General features: G+C 37.4%; 1 protein-coding gene across 5 annotated transcripts in view; it reads left to right on the top strand.

The window, feature by feature from the left end:
* The first annotated feature begins 1,386 nt into the window (after positions 1 to 1,386).
* VPS13A (vacuolar protein sorting 13 homolog A) overlaps positions 1,387 to 16,390 on the top strand; it is a 105,067-nt gene continuing 90,063 nt past the window's right edge. For 4 of the 5 annotated variants that reach the window (XM_038123292.1, XM_038123290.1, XM_038123294.1 and 1 more), the window contains exons 1-10: positions 1,486 to 1,585; positions 9,779 to 9,822; positions 10,345 to 10,387; positions 11,289 to 11,384; positions 11,677 to 11,778; positions 12,450 to 12,559; positions 12,818 to 12,877; positions 13,811 to 13,870; positions 14,082 to 14,162; positions 14,590 to 14,647. In XM_038123292.1, the coding sequence (XP_037979220.1) occupies positions 1,486 to 1,585; positions 9,779 to 9,822; positions 10,345 to 10,387; positions 11,289 to 11,384; positions 11,677 to 11,778; positions 12,450 to 12,559; positions 12,818 to 12,877; positions 13,811 to 13,870; positions 14,082 to 14,162; positions 14,590 to 14,647 (754 nt within the window). Of the gene's footprint in view, positions 1,586 to 9,778; positions 9,823 to 10,344; positions 10,388 to 11,288; positions 11,385 to 11,676; positions 11,779 to 12,449; positions 12,560 to 12,817; positions 12,878 to 13,810; positions 13,871 to 14,081; positions 14,163 to 14,589; positions 14,648 to 16,390 lie in introns of all 5 variants that reach the window. The other variant, XM_038123289.1, reaches the window with a different exon arrangement.

The following is a 16,390-nucleotide window of genomic DNA, read 5'->3' as shown; positions in this document are numbered from 1 at the left end:
AATAAGACTGCGCATTATCTTCTGCTATCATTCTTCCGTATCACTCTTCCCTCTTCCTTGTTTTAATAAAGAACAATATAATCCCTGATAAAAATGTGTTTATATCAAGATGCTTCTTTCCAAATTATTTTATTTTGCATATTGGGTGGACGCAAGGCATCGTTGGTATGGCAGGTTGTGGTAAGCAGGCTTATAAATCCCATAGTGAAAGGAAAGGTCAGAAGTGCTAGGCAGTATTCTTTTATTTCTGTAAAAAGGAACAAAAAGGTGTATAATATCTAGAAGCTTTCTCATTCATTCTTTCTCAATGGCTCAACTTTTTATATTGAATGCAAAAGTTCAGCAACACTGACAGAAGGTGAGGTGTTTAGGAAGTCCAGCAGCTCACTTCAGTGAAGCCACCTGCTGTGAAGGGCCTAGCAGTGAAAGTCTCTGGCATTAGTAGTGTGACTGTCAGGGAGCCTTGTGAATCCTGAGACAGGGAAGTTTCATTAAAAAACCTTCTGACTGCAGGGGTCCTCAGCACAGCCACTCAGGTCAAACATGGCCCAGTTGTTTCAATGCAATTTGGCTGACACTCAAGCCAGAAAACACCCTGGGAGTCAAGCTCTTTGGAGAGATAAATTCAATTCAGTTTGTTTTAGTCATTATGCCAGTAATAGCTCAGCCATTTTTAAACAGCTCAAGACACACAGTACTTTCTATATTGGCCTAGCTTGGGGAAGACAAAAATACTCAAAAAACTGTTATGGCTATGCCACATTTAAATCCCTTGGACAAACTAATGGGTTCAGTGGAGAGCAAAAAGATGATTACGGGATTGGAATACCTCTCTTGGATTAAGGCAGTCGGGCCTGCTCAGCCTCGAGAAGAACTGAGAGGAAACCTTATCAATGTCTGTAAGTATCTGAAGAAAGGTGGTCAAGAAGGCGTATTCAGACTCTGCCCAGTGGGGCCGAGCAACAGCACAAGAGTCAATGGGCAGAAACGGGTGTACAGGAAGTTCCACCTATACAAGAGGAATAGCTTCTTTACTGTGTAGTGACCGAGCACTGGAACAGGCTCCCCAGAGAGGCTGCTGAGTCTCCCTAACTGGTGATACTCAAGAACAACCCGGTCGCAATCCTGTGCCATTTCCTCTGGGATGACCTTGCTTGAGCAGGGAGATTGGACCAGATGGTCACCTGCGGTCTTTTCCAACCTGACCCATTCTATGATAACTCATACCTTTACAAGACCGGGCAGCCAGCGTGCCTACAGACAGCTCCGGGAGGAAAAGGCCCGAGGCAGGCGGAGCTGCGCAGCCCCCGCCGGCCGCCGTAGCTTCGGACAAGCCGCGCCCCTTCCTCGCCGCGCCCGCAGCCGGGAGGGGCGGGGGGCAGCGCTGCACCGCCCCCTCGAGCCGCGGGGCGGGGCGGACCGGCGGGGAGCGGCTGGAGCCGGGGTGGCGGCGCTGCTGCCGGGTGGCGGCGGCCGGGGGGCAGGATGGTGTTTGAGTCCCTGGTCGTGGACGTCCTGAACCGTTTCCTCGGCGACTACGTGGTGAACCTGGACAGCTCCCAGCTCAAGCTGGGCATCTGGGGAGGTACGGGCCTGGCGCGCCGCGGGGGAGCCGCCTGCCTGCCCTCATGCCGCCGCGTGCCTTCCTGCCCGGCCGGGCTCGCCCTGCCGCCCGCTCAAGGGAGGAGGCCGGGGCGGCGTGCCAGGCCAGCGGCCCACCCGACAGCTCTGCCTCTCTCCACCTGCCCGGCCGCTTAAAAATAGCCGCGGGGGCGGTCAGGCGGGCGGGCTGGGGAGGTGGTGTCCGCGGAGCAGCCGGCTGCGGCAGCGGGGGGCGGCGGCGGAGCGGGAGGAGCTGCAGAACGGGGGCAAGAGAAACCGAGCGAAGTGCTGGGGGCGCTTCTGTTTTGTTTTTCTATTTGAAGCCGCCCGTGCTGTCTCCTGAATGAGGGCGGACCTTGGCTGGCCACGGTGTCTCTGGTTCTCGCAGAAAGTTTGGGAATTGGCGGGCGGGCAGCTTGGAGGCGGGAGCCTGACCTGGTTCTGGGAATGCGAAACTGAACTGGTTTACGGGCGTTTTCCACGCCCGGAAATAAACTGTGCATAAACGTCAAGGGTTTTGACGGCGATTTTGTGCTTGTGGGGGTGAGTGGCCTCTCCGCGAACGGCAGTGACATCCCCTGCGTTCTTGGCGCTGTCATCTGTAGGTCTGGAATACTTGTTATTTTTAGCCTTAAAGAACCAGGAGTAGATAACTGCCTTAGGTGTTTGCAAAGGCGGTGCCTAACTGTACTAGGCGAGGTAAGCAGTGGTCTGTAAAATTAAATGAACACGTCAGTTCTGAAGGCAGTAAAGTGTTCTGTTTGAATGTGCACTCTTGAGTTCCCCTTAGTAAGATACCTACAAGAAAACAGCACCAAAGGTCTGTCAGACGCAGACCATGAACGGATGCCTGTGATCAGTGCTGGCACAGTTTTGAGTGTGCATCCCAGGTATCTGCAGAATCAGCAAAAGCAAACACAGAGGTTCAGTGTTATTTTACAGGTGCATTCATTCATACAGTAGGTGTGAAACATCCTCGAGGTATTTGCCTACCTGCAGTTCCATTCCTAGGTACTCATATACATTAACCAGAATTTTTAAGCTTCTCCTGGAGCTTTTTGCATCATTGACATTTTTGTTTTCATGTTTGTTTTCTGAAATGGCGTCCTTATTTAGTTTCATCTCTGCAGTTATTTTCCATCAGTTAGGTAAGGCATTCATAGCATCTTTGTAAAGTTTAGTCTCTATAAGGAGTCTTAATACAGCAACAGCACATGTAACTGCTGGAGACAATGTACTAGTCCTTAATCTGTAGCAGAGAGGTTTAATATCGCATATCTCTTACTGATTAGGTGAGCCTTATTTGAAAGGTTTGACTAATTGCACCTTTCAGCAGAACTGTGTCAGGCTAATTGCTTGATTTGTGTACTGAAGTTACCATAGTTTCTTCTTTCTGTTCAATGAAGACTGACTATTTAATGAAAAATATGGAACACTGTAAATGTTTTGGGCAATGTTTGTACATTGCAAAAAAGGTAAAAGCTTCTTTTTCCAGCTCTCTAGGTTGCTGATGGTTGGTCATGGCAGCTTATGCCTCTGTGAAGCAGCTATTACCAGATTTGATGCACATTGTCTCAATTAAAAAAAACCTAAACAATCCAACCCAAACAAAAACTAAAAAAACACCCTCAGTTTTACTTTGAAGTTTCGATATTCAGCTGTCATATTTTTCTATGTCTGTGGAAGTTAATTTTCTTTGTTATTTCATCTTCAAGAGGCTCTCATATTTTAGAGGCTTCAATATTTTCATTTGAACTAAATTTCTCGCTTCTTTAGTACCTATGTATTAGAATAAAATTATTTTTGCTCTACGTAGCCTGTTGACTTGTTTATAGTGTATACTGATATATGGAGCTACCAATGCCTTGCTATAAGAGGTTCAGAAATGCTGTGTTGTGTTTTGTCTTGGTAAGGCATCACCTGTGGAGTTGTTTTTTCTTTTTCCTGGTCTACCACATGATGCATTTTTTTGACTTAAATTGTGTTTAATAGTCTGTACATCTGCAATATTTCTTTTATTTCAAATATCTCAAAGGACCTAGAAATTGCATTCTGCTATGTAAAAGGCAGCAAATATTAGTAGGAACAGCAGTAGAAAAAGTAGAATACGTTTATATGGAGTGCATCATTGATTAGCAGATCCCTACACTCACAGTATCCCTAAAGTCTATGGATAATTTTTTAGCTTGCTAATTACTAAAATTCTGTATCTAAGGTATTTTTAAAAAAGTACTAATTTTGCCTTCATATTTTGTGTAAACTCAATAGCTTTTCATGCTTATCTGTGCTCTGAAAGCATTTCCATTACAGCTGTGTGTTTTCTTACAGTGTTTGTGTGTCTTGATAAGATTGCTAAATTTTACATAATTCATGTGCTATTGAGCTTAAATTGTCCTAAATCCATCAAATTAAAAGAAAGAAAAAAAAGGAAAGTTGTTTGGTTTTTTTCCCCCTGTAACAAATCACCACTGCTTTTTGGATGCTAGAGCATTGCACAAATTTTATATAAATATATAAATAAAAATAAATAAATAAATAAATATGTAGTCTTAAATTTTAAAAGGCATGTATTTTTTGCCTCTGAATAATTAAAAAACCAAAGTAGTTTATATTAAAAGGCTTTAGGAAGCAAATTGTGGCCTTGTGTTTTTTTATAGCTAGCCTATTTGAATAAAGGCTAGTAACCTGTTCATAGACTGAATCTATGTGTAAAACTCAATTTTACATAGTTTCAGCCTCTGTAAATTCAGAGCCTTATTGATGACTTTTTAATGATCATGCTTAATATTAACCTTGGTTTTGATAAATGAGAGAATTCATTATGCATTATTAAAGCTATTCCATATTCAATCTTTGTAGTAAAGTTGTTTGATGATGCTGCTCTGGAAAATATATGAACGCATTAATAATTACAGTAACAATTTTATTTTTTTTTCTTGTTAAAAAGCCCTTAGATTGAAGGGTTAAAATACAGACTATCTCAATATTGAAAAAAATATGTGATATTTGAAAACATTCATGGCTGAGAATGTTGCAAGAACTGAATGACCTGAAATATAAAAGGCAGTGCAGAAAGTTTAAGGTAGCTCAGCCTACACAGCTATAGAAGGTAATTTGAACATGTAAAGCCAATACTGTAAAAGCCAAGGCCCAGAAAATAGTGTAAAGGGAGAAAATCATATGCCTAAGGAACTCCATTAATATGAAGCAAGGTAAAAGACTACTGGGTTAGGCAGCCATCAGAGAAAGCTATTAGATGGCTGGTGCTGGGAAGGACAGTGTTCTTTTTTGGTGTTCACTATGGAAGATAGTTTCAGTGGACTGTGTTAATAAGTGTGCAGGTACTTGGCTTAGATAAACAGGTTAGAGAAGTATTTAGGTGAGTTAGATATTTTTGAATGCTCTAGACCTGGTCAAGTTAAAATACTTGAAAAGATGCTTGCAGCAATGTGGGATGGATGCAGTTACCTTTGACAAGAATTGAAATGACAGTGATGTTTCCAGTACTGAGTGATCAAACCATTGTTTTATTACAGTTCATGATGCTATTTTTCAATGTTTTGAAAACTCGGTACTGCCCTTTGAAAAGCTTAAATCTTGATTGACTTGGCACACATGCTTATTAGGTAATGTCTCAAGCATGTCTTACTTAACACAACTTATTGTTTGAGTAGCTGGTGTCTCTTTTTGGGGCAGCTTATAGTAAGATGATATAGGCAGATAATTGGCATGTTTGTGAGCATGCAAATACTTTTTTTTCCTTGGCTCCAACTATTGTAGTGAAAGACAACTACTTTTGTTTACTTTGCCTTGTCTAGGTATAGCAGGTGCCACCTCCTCCCCTCCCCTTACATAATAGTAATTTGAATTCACTTGAGGAATACATAAAGTCTAGTACTTTTTATTGTCTTTCATGATCCATTTTACAATAGATGTCAATAGATGAGGTATTTGGCAGACACTGATCCTCAAAGGCTTGCAGCTTGTCTCCAGAGGGTATGCTTAAACAGAAATAATTAACAGCACAAATACAAGTGGGAAATGTCTAGGAAAAACAGCTGTTTGTGTTAAGTGATCAGAGGTGTTCACAAGCTGACAATGCTGTTGGAAAAAAGCAGAAATTTTGTTGAAATATTTGAACAGGAGTGTTGGACACTGATCAGATACTAGCTAAGGTATTTGCATTTTCTGATCTTTCATCTCTCTCGTCTGCTTTCCTTCCCCTGCCCTTTTATTTACAAGACAGCAGAGAATGATTAATTAGGTGAAATCTACAGGATTTTTATGTAGATTAATTTTCTTACCCCTTTATCTTTTGTTTACAACCATAGCAAAATTTCTGTTAGGCCTCTTTGGTGAAATAGTTTACTAGATCTGATCTCTTTTTGCAAGCTGAAGCCTTGGTAGTAGATGTTGGTTCATGCATTTAAATTAATGAAGTTATTCTGAGTATCTAAAATTAAAACAATGAAGCTATTTTCCTGGAATTTTCATAGCTGTTTTATTTTGAATTTATGTTGAATTATTCACATTGTCCAGGGATCAGTAAATCTAAAAGTTTGCTTTATAAAGTAGTCTAAATAAATTCTAGACTTTTCTATATATATTTATAACTGTTCTGGCTTTTATTATTGTTTTGGCTGGTAGCCTGCATGTTTAACCCTAGGTATTTATACAACTCCAGCTACTTGTACATACAGTTTCTAAGGTTGCTTAGTTGGGTAATTTTTAATCATGCATTGGATGCATTTCTGACGTCAAAACATTTAGTTGCTCCCAACAGGGGGACACCAGCCCTGCCAAAAAAATCCAACCAACCATCAGCAAAACTGATAATCAAATCTTGATGTGTTTTCTGATTTTTGCAATTAAAATCTACTGTCAGTAATCCAAGGCTAATTCACTAACTGTTTTACATGTGGTAACTAGGGTTTATTCCCTGTTTTTCCTGCTTCTGTTTGTGGGGCTTTTGGTTTTTTGCCTCCAGTCCCTAACAGAATGGATTCAATGATCAGGATTCAATCTAAGTTGCACTTAGATCTACATTTCATTGCTAGGGAAATGGCTACATGTGGTAGAGACTAAATTTTGGTAATGAAGGAGAATACTGGCATGGTCAATTACTACATTTCAAACCCTGAGCATCAGAGTTGGTTGAAAGCTGTGCGAGTGTGGTGGCTTTGGAAATATTTCCTGTTACTGCAGGAGTGTTTAGTCAGTGTCTTGGGCTCTCTCTCAAGTATAGGAAAAAGAAAGGTTGCATCAATACACAAAGCCTAGTGCCTCTTCAGTAGACTTTTGTATGCTTTGATGATCCATTTGCTGTGATCAGACCATAACAAGGTTCTTGTAAGTAAACTGTTATATTTTAATGAACATGTTTCAGTAATTTTATACTAAAATGCAGATGCCTGAATGTGTATTTCTTCTAGTCATTTTAACTAAAACATCAAACTTTTTAATTGTAAAATAATAAGTAATTTTTTAAAATTGTAAAATCATAAGCAAAAACAGTGAAGAATTATGTACCTCACTTCCAAATCCCAGCATTTAATGTAGAAATTTCAAAAGCTTTCTGTTTGAAACATTATTGATACTCTGTTTATTATCTGTCATTATAATGTGCTCAAATAAAATGAGAAATAGTTCTGCCATCACAAAATATTGTTTGTAAATGTTTAAAATAGCCCTTACTCACTTTGCAGTATTTTGTTTTTGGAAGCATCCAGGTGGCCAGATTATTGTAGCTTGAGTTACTGTGCCTGTGCAGAACTGTGGCATGTGTCAGACCTTAATAAATGAGAGGGAATGTTTGCATAGCCATCAGTGAAAGTGAAGAAACTCAATCCAGTTAAACTGCTTCATGTGTCACGTAGTCTTACAATTTCCTCCTGAATGTTTTTAACATGACTCAACTGACCTACAGAAGTTGCACCTCATGCCTGGTAACTTGGTTACGAATCTGAATCTTTGCTCTGGATACTATTAGAATTACTTGCCATGAATACAATTACAATTAGTGATATCTTCTTGAAGAAGCAAACTGGGGTTTTTTAGTGTTAAGATGGTCTCTGCAGAGTAAGCTTTATCAGGGAATAAATTTAGAATGGAATCGAACCAATGGTATAGAAAACTATCACAAAACTATCACCTTGTTATTGCCTACAAAGACTATATAGCTCTAGTTCCTAGAATAGTTACAGACTGCTTTTAGAAATTCTTTCTTTGTATTTTTCCCCTTTTCTGTTGTTCTTGGCAATGTGTGTGTATTTTAAGACTTAACAGCAGCAGCATCAGCTGTCAGAAACCATCCTTCTGCATGTAGTATTTCTCTGGAGAGGCTGATGTTAGCACATGTCAGATGTATACACTTCTACTGGAAAGTGATTATAAATTGCTGCAATGAATAAATTAAAACATTAAAAACTTCATAGTATTTTGAGAGTGCTATGAGAGGGATGGATTAGTTTACCTGATCAGCTCTTCCATATCAGTTCAACAGCTTGAGCCAGTTCTTCTAGTGTGTACGCTTTTGAGATTTGGGTCCAATTTCCCAGAACTGGTGATACTTTGAACAATTGTTGATTGCCATTAGCACTATATAACTGCAAGAATATTCTTGCAATTGGAGTTTCCATTTCCCCATACATTTTGCTGTTTCTAACATGCATACCGAAAGAAAACCATTTTGGGTCAATTCAGTCTTTGTTTGCAACCTCGAGTTGTATTCCTTTCCAGGCCTGTAATCTGCTTCTGGTTTCTGGAATCTCAATGCCCCTGCTCAGCTGTATCAGATATCTATTCCATGTGCATGTGTTAATGCTATACAACTGGTTTGAAAGTAACCATCACAGAATCTCCATTCTTCTTGTAGATTTTACAGAAGACATTGCATTGGACTGTGCATGTTTAAGTTATGAGTTTCTGGTCCCAGTATTCCTTTTGTTATGACAAGTGTTTGATGTGAAGTATATTGTAAAATTGATCTTGCAATTTAAATTTTCTTTGTTCACAGTATGCTGAATTTCTCTCCTTAAAAATTAGATTACTGAAATACTTCCTGTGAATTTTTGTAGGCCTATAAATAAAACTGTCAAGAATAAGATCTTTTGAGGGCTAAAATTCCACTCACATTTACTGTTGCTAGATTTCTACAAGGATAGGAAACAGATGGTTGAGGAAAAAAAAGCTAACTTTTGATTTCAAAATGGGTTCCTACAAAATTGAGACAGGGTTTTCCAGCGTCTTTACTTTGAGTAATTTTAGGTTATTTTCATGGACATGCAAGCTCCATGAGACAATCTGAGATATTATTTTGTGGAATGATTAATCATCTTTCATGGTCTTAATCATCTTTCATGGATATTTGACATGTAGGCTGTGCGTCTCTCCACAGTAGAAGTTTTGGGAACCATAGGTCATGGACCACTGGGTTGCCCCACTGTGAAGGGGAAGGAAGCACCCAAAATTTGCAGGTACCTGTGGTCAAAAAGGAGCAACAGAAGTCAGAGCGTCTGTAAAAACTTAAGAAGTTTTGTTAATAAATTATACACACAGTGTGGAAATTGGTGTAAATTAGTCCCTTATAGTATAAACACATCATGGTAAGTTTTGGATAAGGGATGGGTGAAAGAGAGGAGAGAGATGCACAGAGATTAAGGTGCAGTACAGAGAAAGAAAGGAAGGAACATCAGCAGTCCTGAATCCAGTGTCAATGCAGCTGATGGAGCTTCCAGGGTCCTGGGGCACATGTGTGTCCAGGTTTGATTCTGGGTACCTTTATACGTTTAAGATTTCTGTGCTGTGTAGCTAATTTGCTTGTTTGCTGTGCAGATGAGTTATCATCTGCAGTTTGTTCTTCTAGACCTTTCTGGGAATAGGTCAGAGGTCTTTGGGGGTCTCTGGACATCTTGATGCCTCCATACTGGATTGACCTTAGGTTGACAGCTTACATCTGTATGGCCACCTTTTCCTGCCACATCCCATTCTTTCTCATGGCATGTTCTTACCAACTAATCTTGGTTAACTCCACTGCTATCCTCCATTTGTGTTTGAGATACATGTTTGAGGCCCTTTGTCTTCTAGGCTTCTGTAATCCACTGATTCAGACTTTGGGACTTGCAGTGTGTACCACTTTGCTTATTCCGGTTTTTCATATTGGCTTCTTTTCTTTTAGGAGCTGTAGCACTGAAAAATCTGGAAATAAAAGAAAATGCACTGGTAAGTAGTGAAAATAACAATAATACTTGCAAAAATGATTCCTGAGCTATGTTTTATGTGTTTAATGGGCTTAATGGGTTTAATGTGCATTTTTGGTTATTATTGTAGGACACACTTTCTTTTAAGTGGAAGCTTACTGACTTGCTTTCTCTGCACCTGTATAGATTATTTGATTAATTTGAGATTAAATTTAAAGGGCAAAGTGTATACCTTTTTTCCCCCTAAGAGAGCTCTCAGCAATTGCTAAAAGAATGTGGTTAGGTCAAGAGCAATACTGAAAGACCTGTTTTTTGCTATAGCTCATGAAGCTATAACTTTGGTTTTGGGAATGTACATAGCATAACAGTCTAAATTGGTAGCTATATACTTGCTTTCCATTATACTGATTTTTTTCTTCTGTGCTTGACAGGTAAGTTTATCATGATACCTTTCAGGTTAAGGTTATCATGATACCTTTCCTGCATTGGAACATTTCACAGGTTGCTGAATTGAACTTAAATTTTCTGAACTTCTTTCTTTCAGAGTCAGTTGGATGTGCCATTTAAAGTTAAAGCAGGACATATTAGTAAGTTGCATTTCATCTTGTTCACATGCAGGAATTTCCAAAAGTACTGCCTTTCCTTGCAAGTAACTTTAGGCATCCTAAGCAAGTAATTTCCGTGTGTTCATTGATTTGTATACTTTGTGCACTCTGAAGTTTTCTCTTCTGAAAAGAAACTCTGAGGAAGCTCATTTCAATAAAGTATACTGGAGTCTTGTTTAATCATCTGAATATTAATGAGAAAATAGCCCAACACAGCAAAGATGAGCAATTGGGCAGGACTGGATCTTGTTCCTTGTCTTAACAAGACTCCACAACTGATTTTTACCTTTCACTTGCCTTTTCATCTCCTTCCTTCCTTGTTTTTGGTAAAATAAAAAGTTTCCTGGTTGCAAGTTGATTGTCTTGTAAGAGTGGTTTCTTAAAGTAAACTAAGTCTAAAGCCATTCTGCTTCCTTTAAATCGACCCTGGAATAATGTGTTTTCTGTGACTGATTTCGTATTTTATTAAAATTTGCGCTTGGGAGGCACTGTAACCTCATGATCCTGTGTTCACAAAACCTAGTATTTAGCTGACTGATGATGTGTGAGCTGCCCATGTGCTTTTCTTGTTTCTGAGGATGCTGGTGTGGATTTTCAAGGAGGGAGACATTGCTGTTAAGAAGGAGGAATGTAATTCAAGGAATTAAGGAAAGACTGTAGACTTGATAGTTCTACTTGTGGAAAAGCGTCTCATGTTGTTTGTGTATTGTGTAAGAAAATACAGCTCAACGGAGGCATCTTTTGCCTTAGGTGCACTGGGGTAATTTCTGTCCAGTATAATAATTGTTTAAGAGATTTTGTGTTTAATATCAATTATCTTTGCATTTCTTTTCCAGTCAATTAATTAATTGTATACTTCAACCTTTTTCTTTTGTGTTTGTAGGTCAACTTAACCTACAGATTCCATGGCAAAACCTTTATACTCAACCTGTTGAGGCAGTCCTTGATGGAGTTTATTTGCTTATTGTGCCCACAGCCAGTAAGTTATGTATAGGAAGAAGTGACTATGGAATGGTGGGGTTTCAGGATTATCTGGAATGGATTGATACTGTTTTCATGAGCTTTATTCTTAGTAGATACTTTCAATTACAGTTAAATAATGGAGTGCAAGTCTGTCAATAACTTAGGTTTCATAATCTAATTTTTTTTTTGCTTTGTAACTGTTATATGTAACTGTTACAAAAAATGTAAAAGTTACAGCTTTTAAAACAGTATCTTTAAAAAATATATAAGGCTTTTTTGTATTATACATTTTTACATTATGTGTTCAGCCATAAAATATGATGCTGAAAAGGAAGCCAGGCAGCTCTTGGAAGCAAGACAAAGGGAATTGCAGAGAATAGAAGAAGCAAAGCAGAAGATAGCTGACCAAGGTAAGGGTGGCAAAAGCTAATGAAAGTGATGCTGCTTCTTTCTTTAGTTTAATCCAGAGAGATGCAGACTTCGTCAATGTGTTCTAGATTCTTGTTTTTGCCTTGTTACCTAAAAACCTATTAGTTATGGTTTTTTAGGTATAATTGCCATGAGTATTGCAGAACCAGCATTTTGAAAATAAAAAATTTTGAGTGTTGATGTGATCTGATACAAATTAGGCTTTTGAAATATTGCTTTTTTTATCATATGTCACCTGACATTTTCTTTCCTCTTTCATAAGAAAGAGTTTGTTTCTGGTGTCAAAGCATTTTTACCAATACAGCTTTTTAAAAGTTTGTTTCAATCTGTTCTTCATTACATGCGGATTCTTATCTTTAAATTCAACTTCTAGTACTTCCAGGAAGTATGATTTGCTCCCCTAGAGTATTGGTGGGTGTTGGTCATACTTTTAAACGACCTGATTCTTCACTCTGCAGGTAGTAAAGCTAGGAAACCTTATAATCCGAGAATGTAAATGTTGTAGATTATACAGAGCAAACATGTTTCTATGCAACTGGAGTATAATGTAATAGAAAACATTTATGCTAAATTTATTGTGTTATTGTTTTGTCTAATTTAAAAAAAATATTGGAATGTAAACAAAATATTAATTTGTTTTCCTTTAACATAGATAAAGTAAAGGAAGAGAAACAAGACACTTTTGTAGAAAAGCTAGTTACTCAAGTAATCAAAAATCTTCAGCTGAAAATTTCCAACATCCATATTCGCTATGAAGATGATGTAAGTACTTTTGTATATCTTACCATAAGGGGTTGTGCACTGTAACATGAAATTTGGAACCTGTCTGATTTCTTCTAGTTGCTTTTCATGTTGAGAGAATACTAGTGAAGTTGTGAAATTTTATTAGTTTGATTAAAAAACCCAAACAAACTGGAAAAAAGCTTGGACCAAAATGTAAAGATACTTAAATTCTTAGCCAAATATATGCTTATGGAGTATGAAATAATTATTTTTTTGTCTTTTCCCGTGTTCTGTTAGATCACAAATCGTGATAACCCCTTGTCATTTGGGATTTCACTTCAGAATTTAAGTTTGCAGGTAATTCCATTTCTCACATTTTACCTGAGAAACATGTTAATATATACCAATAGGTGAAGTTGTGCTTTTGTGTGTTGTGCTTTCTGGTAGCATACTGTCTGATGGGAAATACACCAGTAATCTTCAGCAATACACAATGGTGTGATTTCCAATACACTTTGCTAGATTTGGGCTGTTCATTCTGAATATTTTACTGAACCTGACTTGAGCTCCAGGAAAGGAAGTTACTGCATGATAACAGGGAGTGGTGGGAAAGGAAAAAGAAAAAAAAAAAGATGACATCTTTTTTTCAACTGGAGCTATTTTTGTTTCTGATCTGTGAAATGCGCTTTAAGGTGCTTAGAGTAGTAATCAGAAGATGGTATGATTTTTTTTTTCTGGAAGACTATGTAGTAGGATCAGTATGTTGGTTGTGTTGAGTTGCTCTCATTCAGTAGTTTTTGCTGTCTAACTGCTAGTCTTAAAGAAAACATGTCCTAAGTAAATATTACTTTCTTGAATAAAATGGTGGTTTCGTGAATGCTTGTTCCTAGCATGTTAAAGGGTCTTTAGGCTCAAACTAAAATTGATTGCTTCCAGAATTATAAAGGAATTCAGTCCCTTGTTTATCTCTGTCCAAAGAGCCCGCCCAAAAGTATTATTGGTGTAAAGGAAAACAGCTTAAAATACTGAAACCAGAATCTTAGAGTATCTTTGATTCTTGTGTGCAACCTATCAGTGTACATACATGTACATATTTTTCGAGGAAGTAGCCTTTTCAAGCTTTCACTTAAAGTAATGCATTTAATCATCTTAAATCAGAAGATTATATTCCATTATTTTCCATGGCATTTAATGATGATGATGTTACTGTCTTTTTTTGTAGCTTGTTTCAGTTATAACATGTTGGTGAATTATAAACACTGACGTATTTTTGTTTAATGCTCATTTCAGACCTCAGATAAGAATTGGAATCCATGTTTACATGATGAAACTGCCAAGTTGTTCCACAAGGTACAGTGTAGACTATATGCTAAAGAAAGAATTGCTAATAAAACAAGCTGCATTAGAGTTTCAGAAAGTAAGATCAAAAAAACATGTAACTGTGTAGGCTCTATAGCAAAGGTAACATTCTGAATATTTTTATTCGTCCAGACTTTGTGAAATCCAAATTATTAATCTAAAATTTATGAATACCAATACATGTGTTCTGTTGTATTTTCAGCTTGTGCGACTGGATAACCTTTTTGCTTATTGGAATGTGAAATCAGAGATGTTCTACCATGGTGGTTGGGATGAATCATTGGTAAGATAGTGTATCTAGTCTTCTAGTTTGAACTGGGAAGCAGAGAACATGCTTCACATTCAGGCCTGCTTCTTTTTATGTCAGTGTCCTGGGGAATTGTTTGTAACTAAGTTTTTTTAGGAAAAGCCAGTATATGTTAAGGCTTTTATGTGATAGAAGTATTATGCTTATCTGAGAAAGTTAAAAAAAACAGTCTTCTGCCACTAACAGAATTTAGACAAGTGATGGTTGTCTTACCACTATTCAGTGATTTCTTTTCGCTAAATATAGATGTATCATTCTGTTAAAAACATAGATGAGTATTTTGAATTTTACTTTGAGTCAGAGGATTATCTGAGAACTGTTTAAAAATGCTAAAATTTTGTACTTTAAAAACTTTATCTGAAAATAGAAATGCAACTTACTGTTCACTCCACTGCATGTGTAGGTTAACTTAAAACAGGGAGTTGCCAGCCACAATGTGATTCCAGAAGGTTATGATTTTGGTAAGTGTTATTTAATTGTAATATTCCTTTTTTAATCGTAATTTTTACTTCATCTCAGTGGTTGTCACTTTGACTGTAATGCAAAAATCTTACTAAGGAGTGCAGTTTAAGCCTGGAAGAGTAAATGTCTTTCTGACAGTGAATACTGTATTGTTTAGGTATATGAAAATCATTCTAATGGAATGTCATACATAGATTCTCATTGTTCTCATCTATTGATTAATTCCTTTATTTAAGAAGTTTAGCAATAACATACTAACATACGCACTGTGTAAGTTTGGTGAGTTCAGATTAGTTTGAGTATGTTTTTGAGGTCACCTGCTTTATGCAAAGTATCTTTTTTTCCATGAGAGGTGGAAATAGTAATGACACAACTTTGAAACATATTTTTTTTTTTTAGTGGGAATATTGCAAGTTATATTGCATTGAATATTACTTAAGTCTGAAAATCCCATGGGCATCACTCAAAAATGGTGATAGTTTGCTTTCCATTGCATGGAAAATACATGGTTTGTGTTTATCATGTGTATCTGTGTGACTGTTTAGAAACCGTGCATAAGTCTGAATGGCCTTGAAAGTGGCTTATTCTCCCGCAGGAAAGTCCTCAGTTCACTATAGTCAGGGTTAGAAAAGGCACTGTCAGTTTTATGCTGCTACCTTCCCCTAAAAGAGTCTTTATGTTGACTGAGAGAGAGCTATCTAGTAATTTCTTCTGATTCCTTACCTCTTTTTTAGTTGCTGGATTTGATTCTTTTTTGCAAGAAAACAAGTATTAAACATTATATAAGTTGTTTAAGTCTTTATGTAGTAAGTTCAAAATAGGTATATGTAAAGCTTAGGATTCAAGATTTGCGCTCTTAAAATTCAGCAGTGCCATCAGAGATTCTGACCATGCTGGTGTACTGTGGTAAATGAAAATTTGGTTCCATTTGGGGCAAGTCTTTAAAAGTCTAAAACTTTGATAGGAGGGTAATAAGCATGGAGTCTAATTTGATCACTTCATGTAAATACAAACATTATACTTATATATAAGAACCATAAAAACATGAATTTTAGGAAGCTAAATACAGGGAGAAAATGAATTGAAATGCTACCATATAGAGAGGGGTAGCTAAAAGTTTCATGGTTTCTTCTTGCAAAAATACATGTTTCCACTAGTATGAACCTTTCTGAGAAGTTGGAATATTTGATATGTAGGTAATATACCAGTATTTTTGCTGAGATGAAAGAAATCATATTTGGGAAAAATATGATATACTCAAACTCAGATAATATAAAAATTCTTACTATTGGAACAATTCCTGAAACTATTGAACTAAACATGGCTTCAAAAGCCTGCTGTTTCCTGACTATGGAACAGACAAAATATTTCTGCTCTGAATGTTTTTTCTTGTGATGTGCCTCACTTTTATGTAGAATGCTATTGATTTTGTTCCAGGCTTACTTGGGCTTGAAATTAGAAATATGGAATGTTTGGTTTTAACCATTGTTGTGAGTATAATTTATCGAAGAGTAAAGCATTCGTAACAGCAACAACAACAAAATCTTAAGGAATAAGAGTTCCTATAGTGAAATAAATGCTATATTTGAAACTGTCTTGTACTATAAACGTATCATAGCCAAAAAAGATTCCATTTGTTACAAATGTAAACTATTTATTGAAACATCTGTATGTAATTCAATGTACAGGAAAGTTTGTGGTGGTGCTCTGCAAAAATTTGTTTGGTAAATGTTGCCAGAGTG

Source organism: Motacilla alba, chromosome Z (genome assembly GCF_015832195.1).
Source record: "Motacilla alba alba isolate MOTALB_02 chromosome Z, Motacilla_alba_V1.0_pri, whole genome shotgun sequence".
Taxonomy (NCBI): domain Eukaryota; kingdom Metazoa; phylum Chordata; class Aves; order Passeriformes; family Motacillidae; genus Motacilla; species Motacilla alba.
This window is presented reverse-complemented; position numbering and strand designations above follow the sequence as displayed.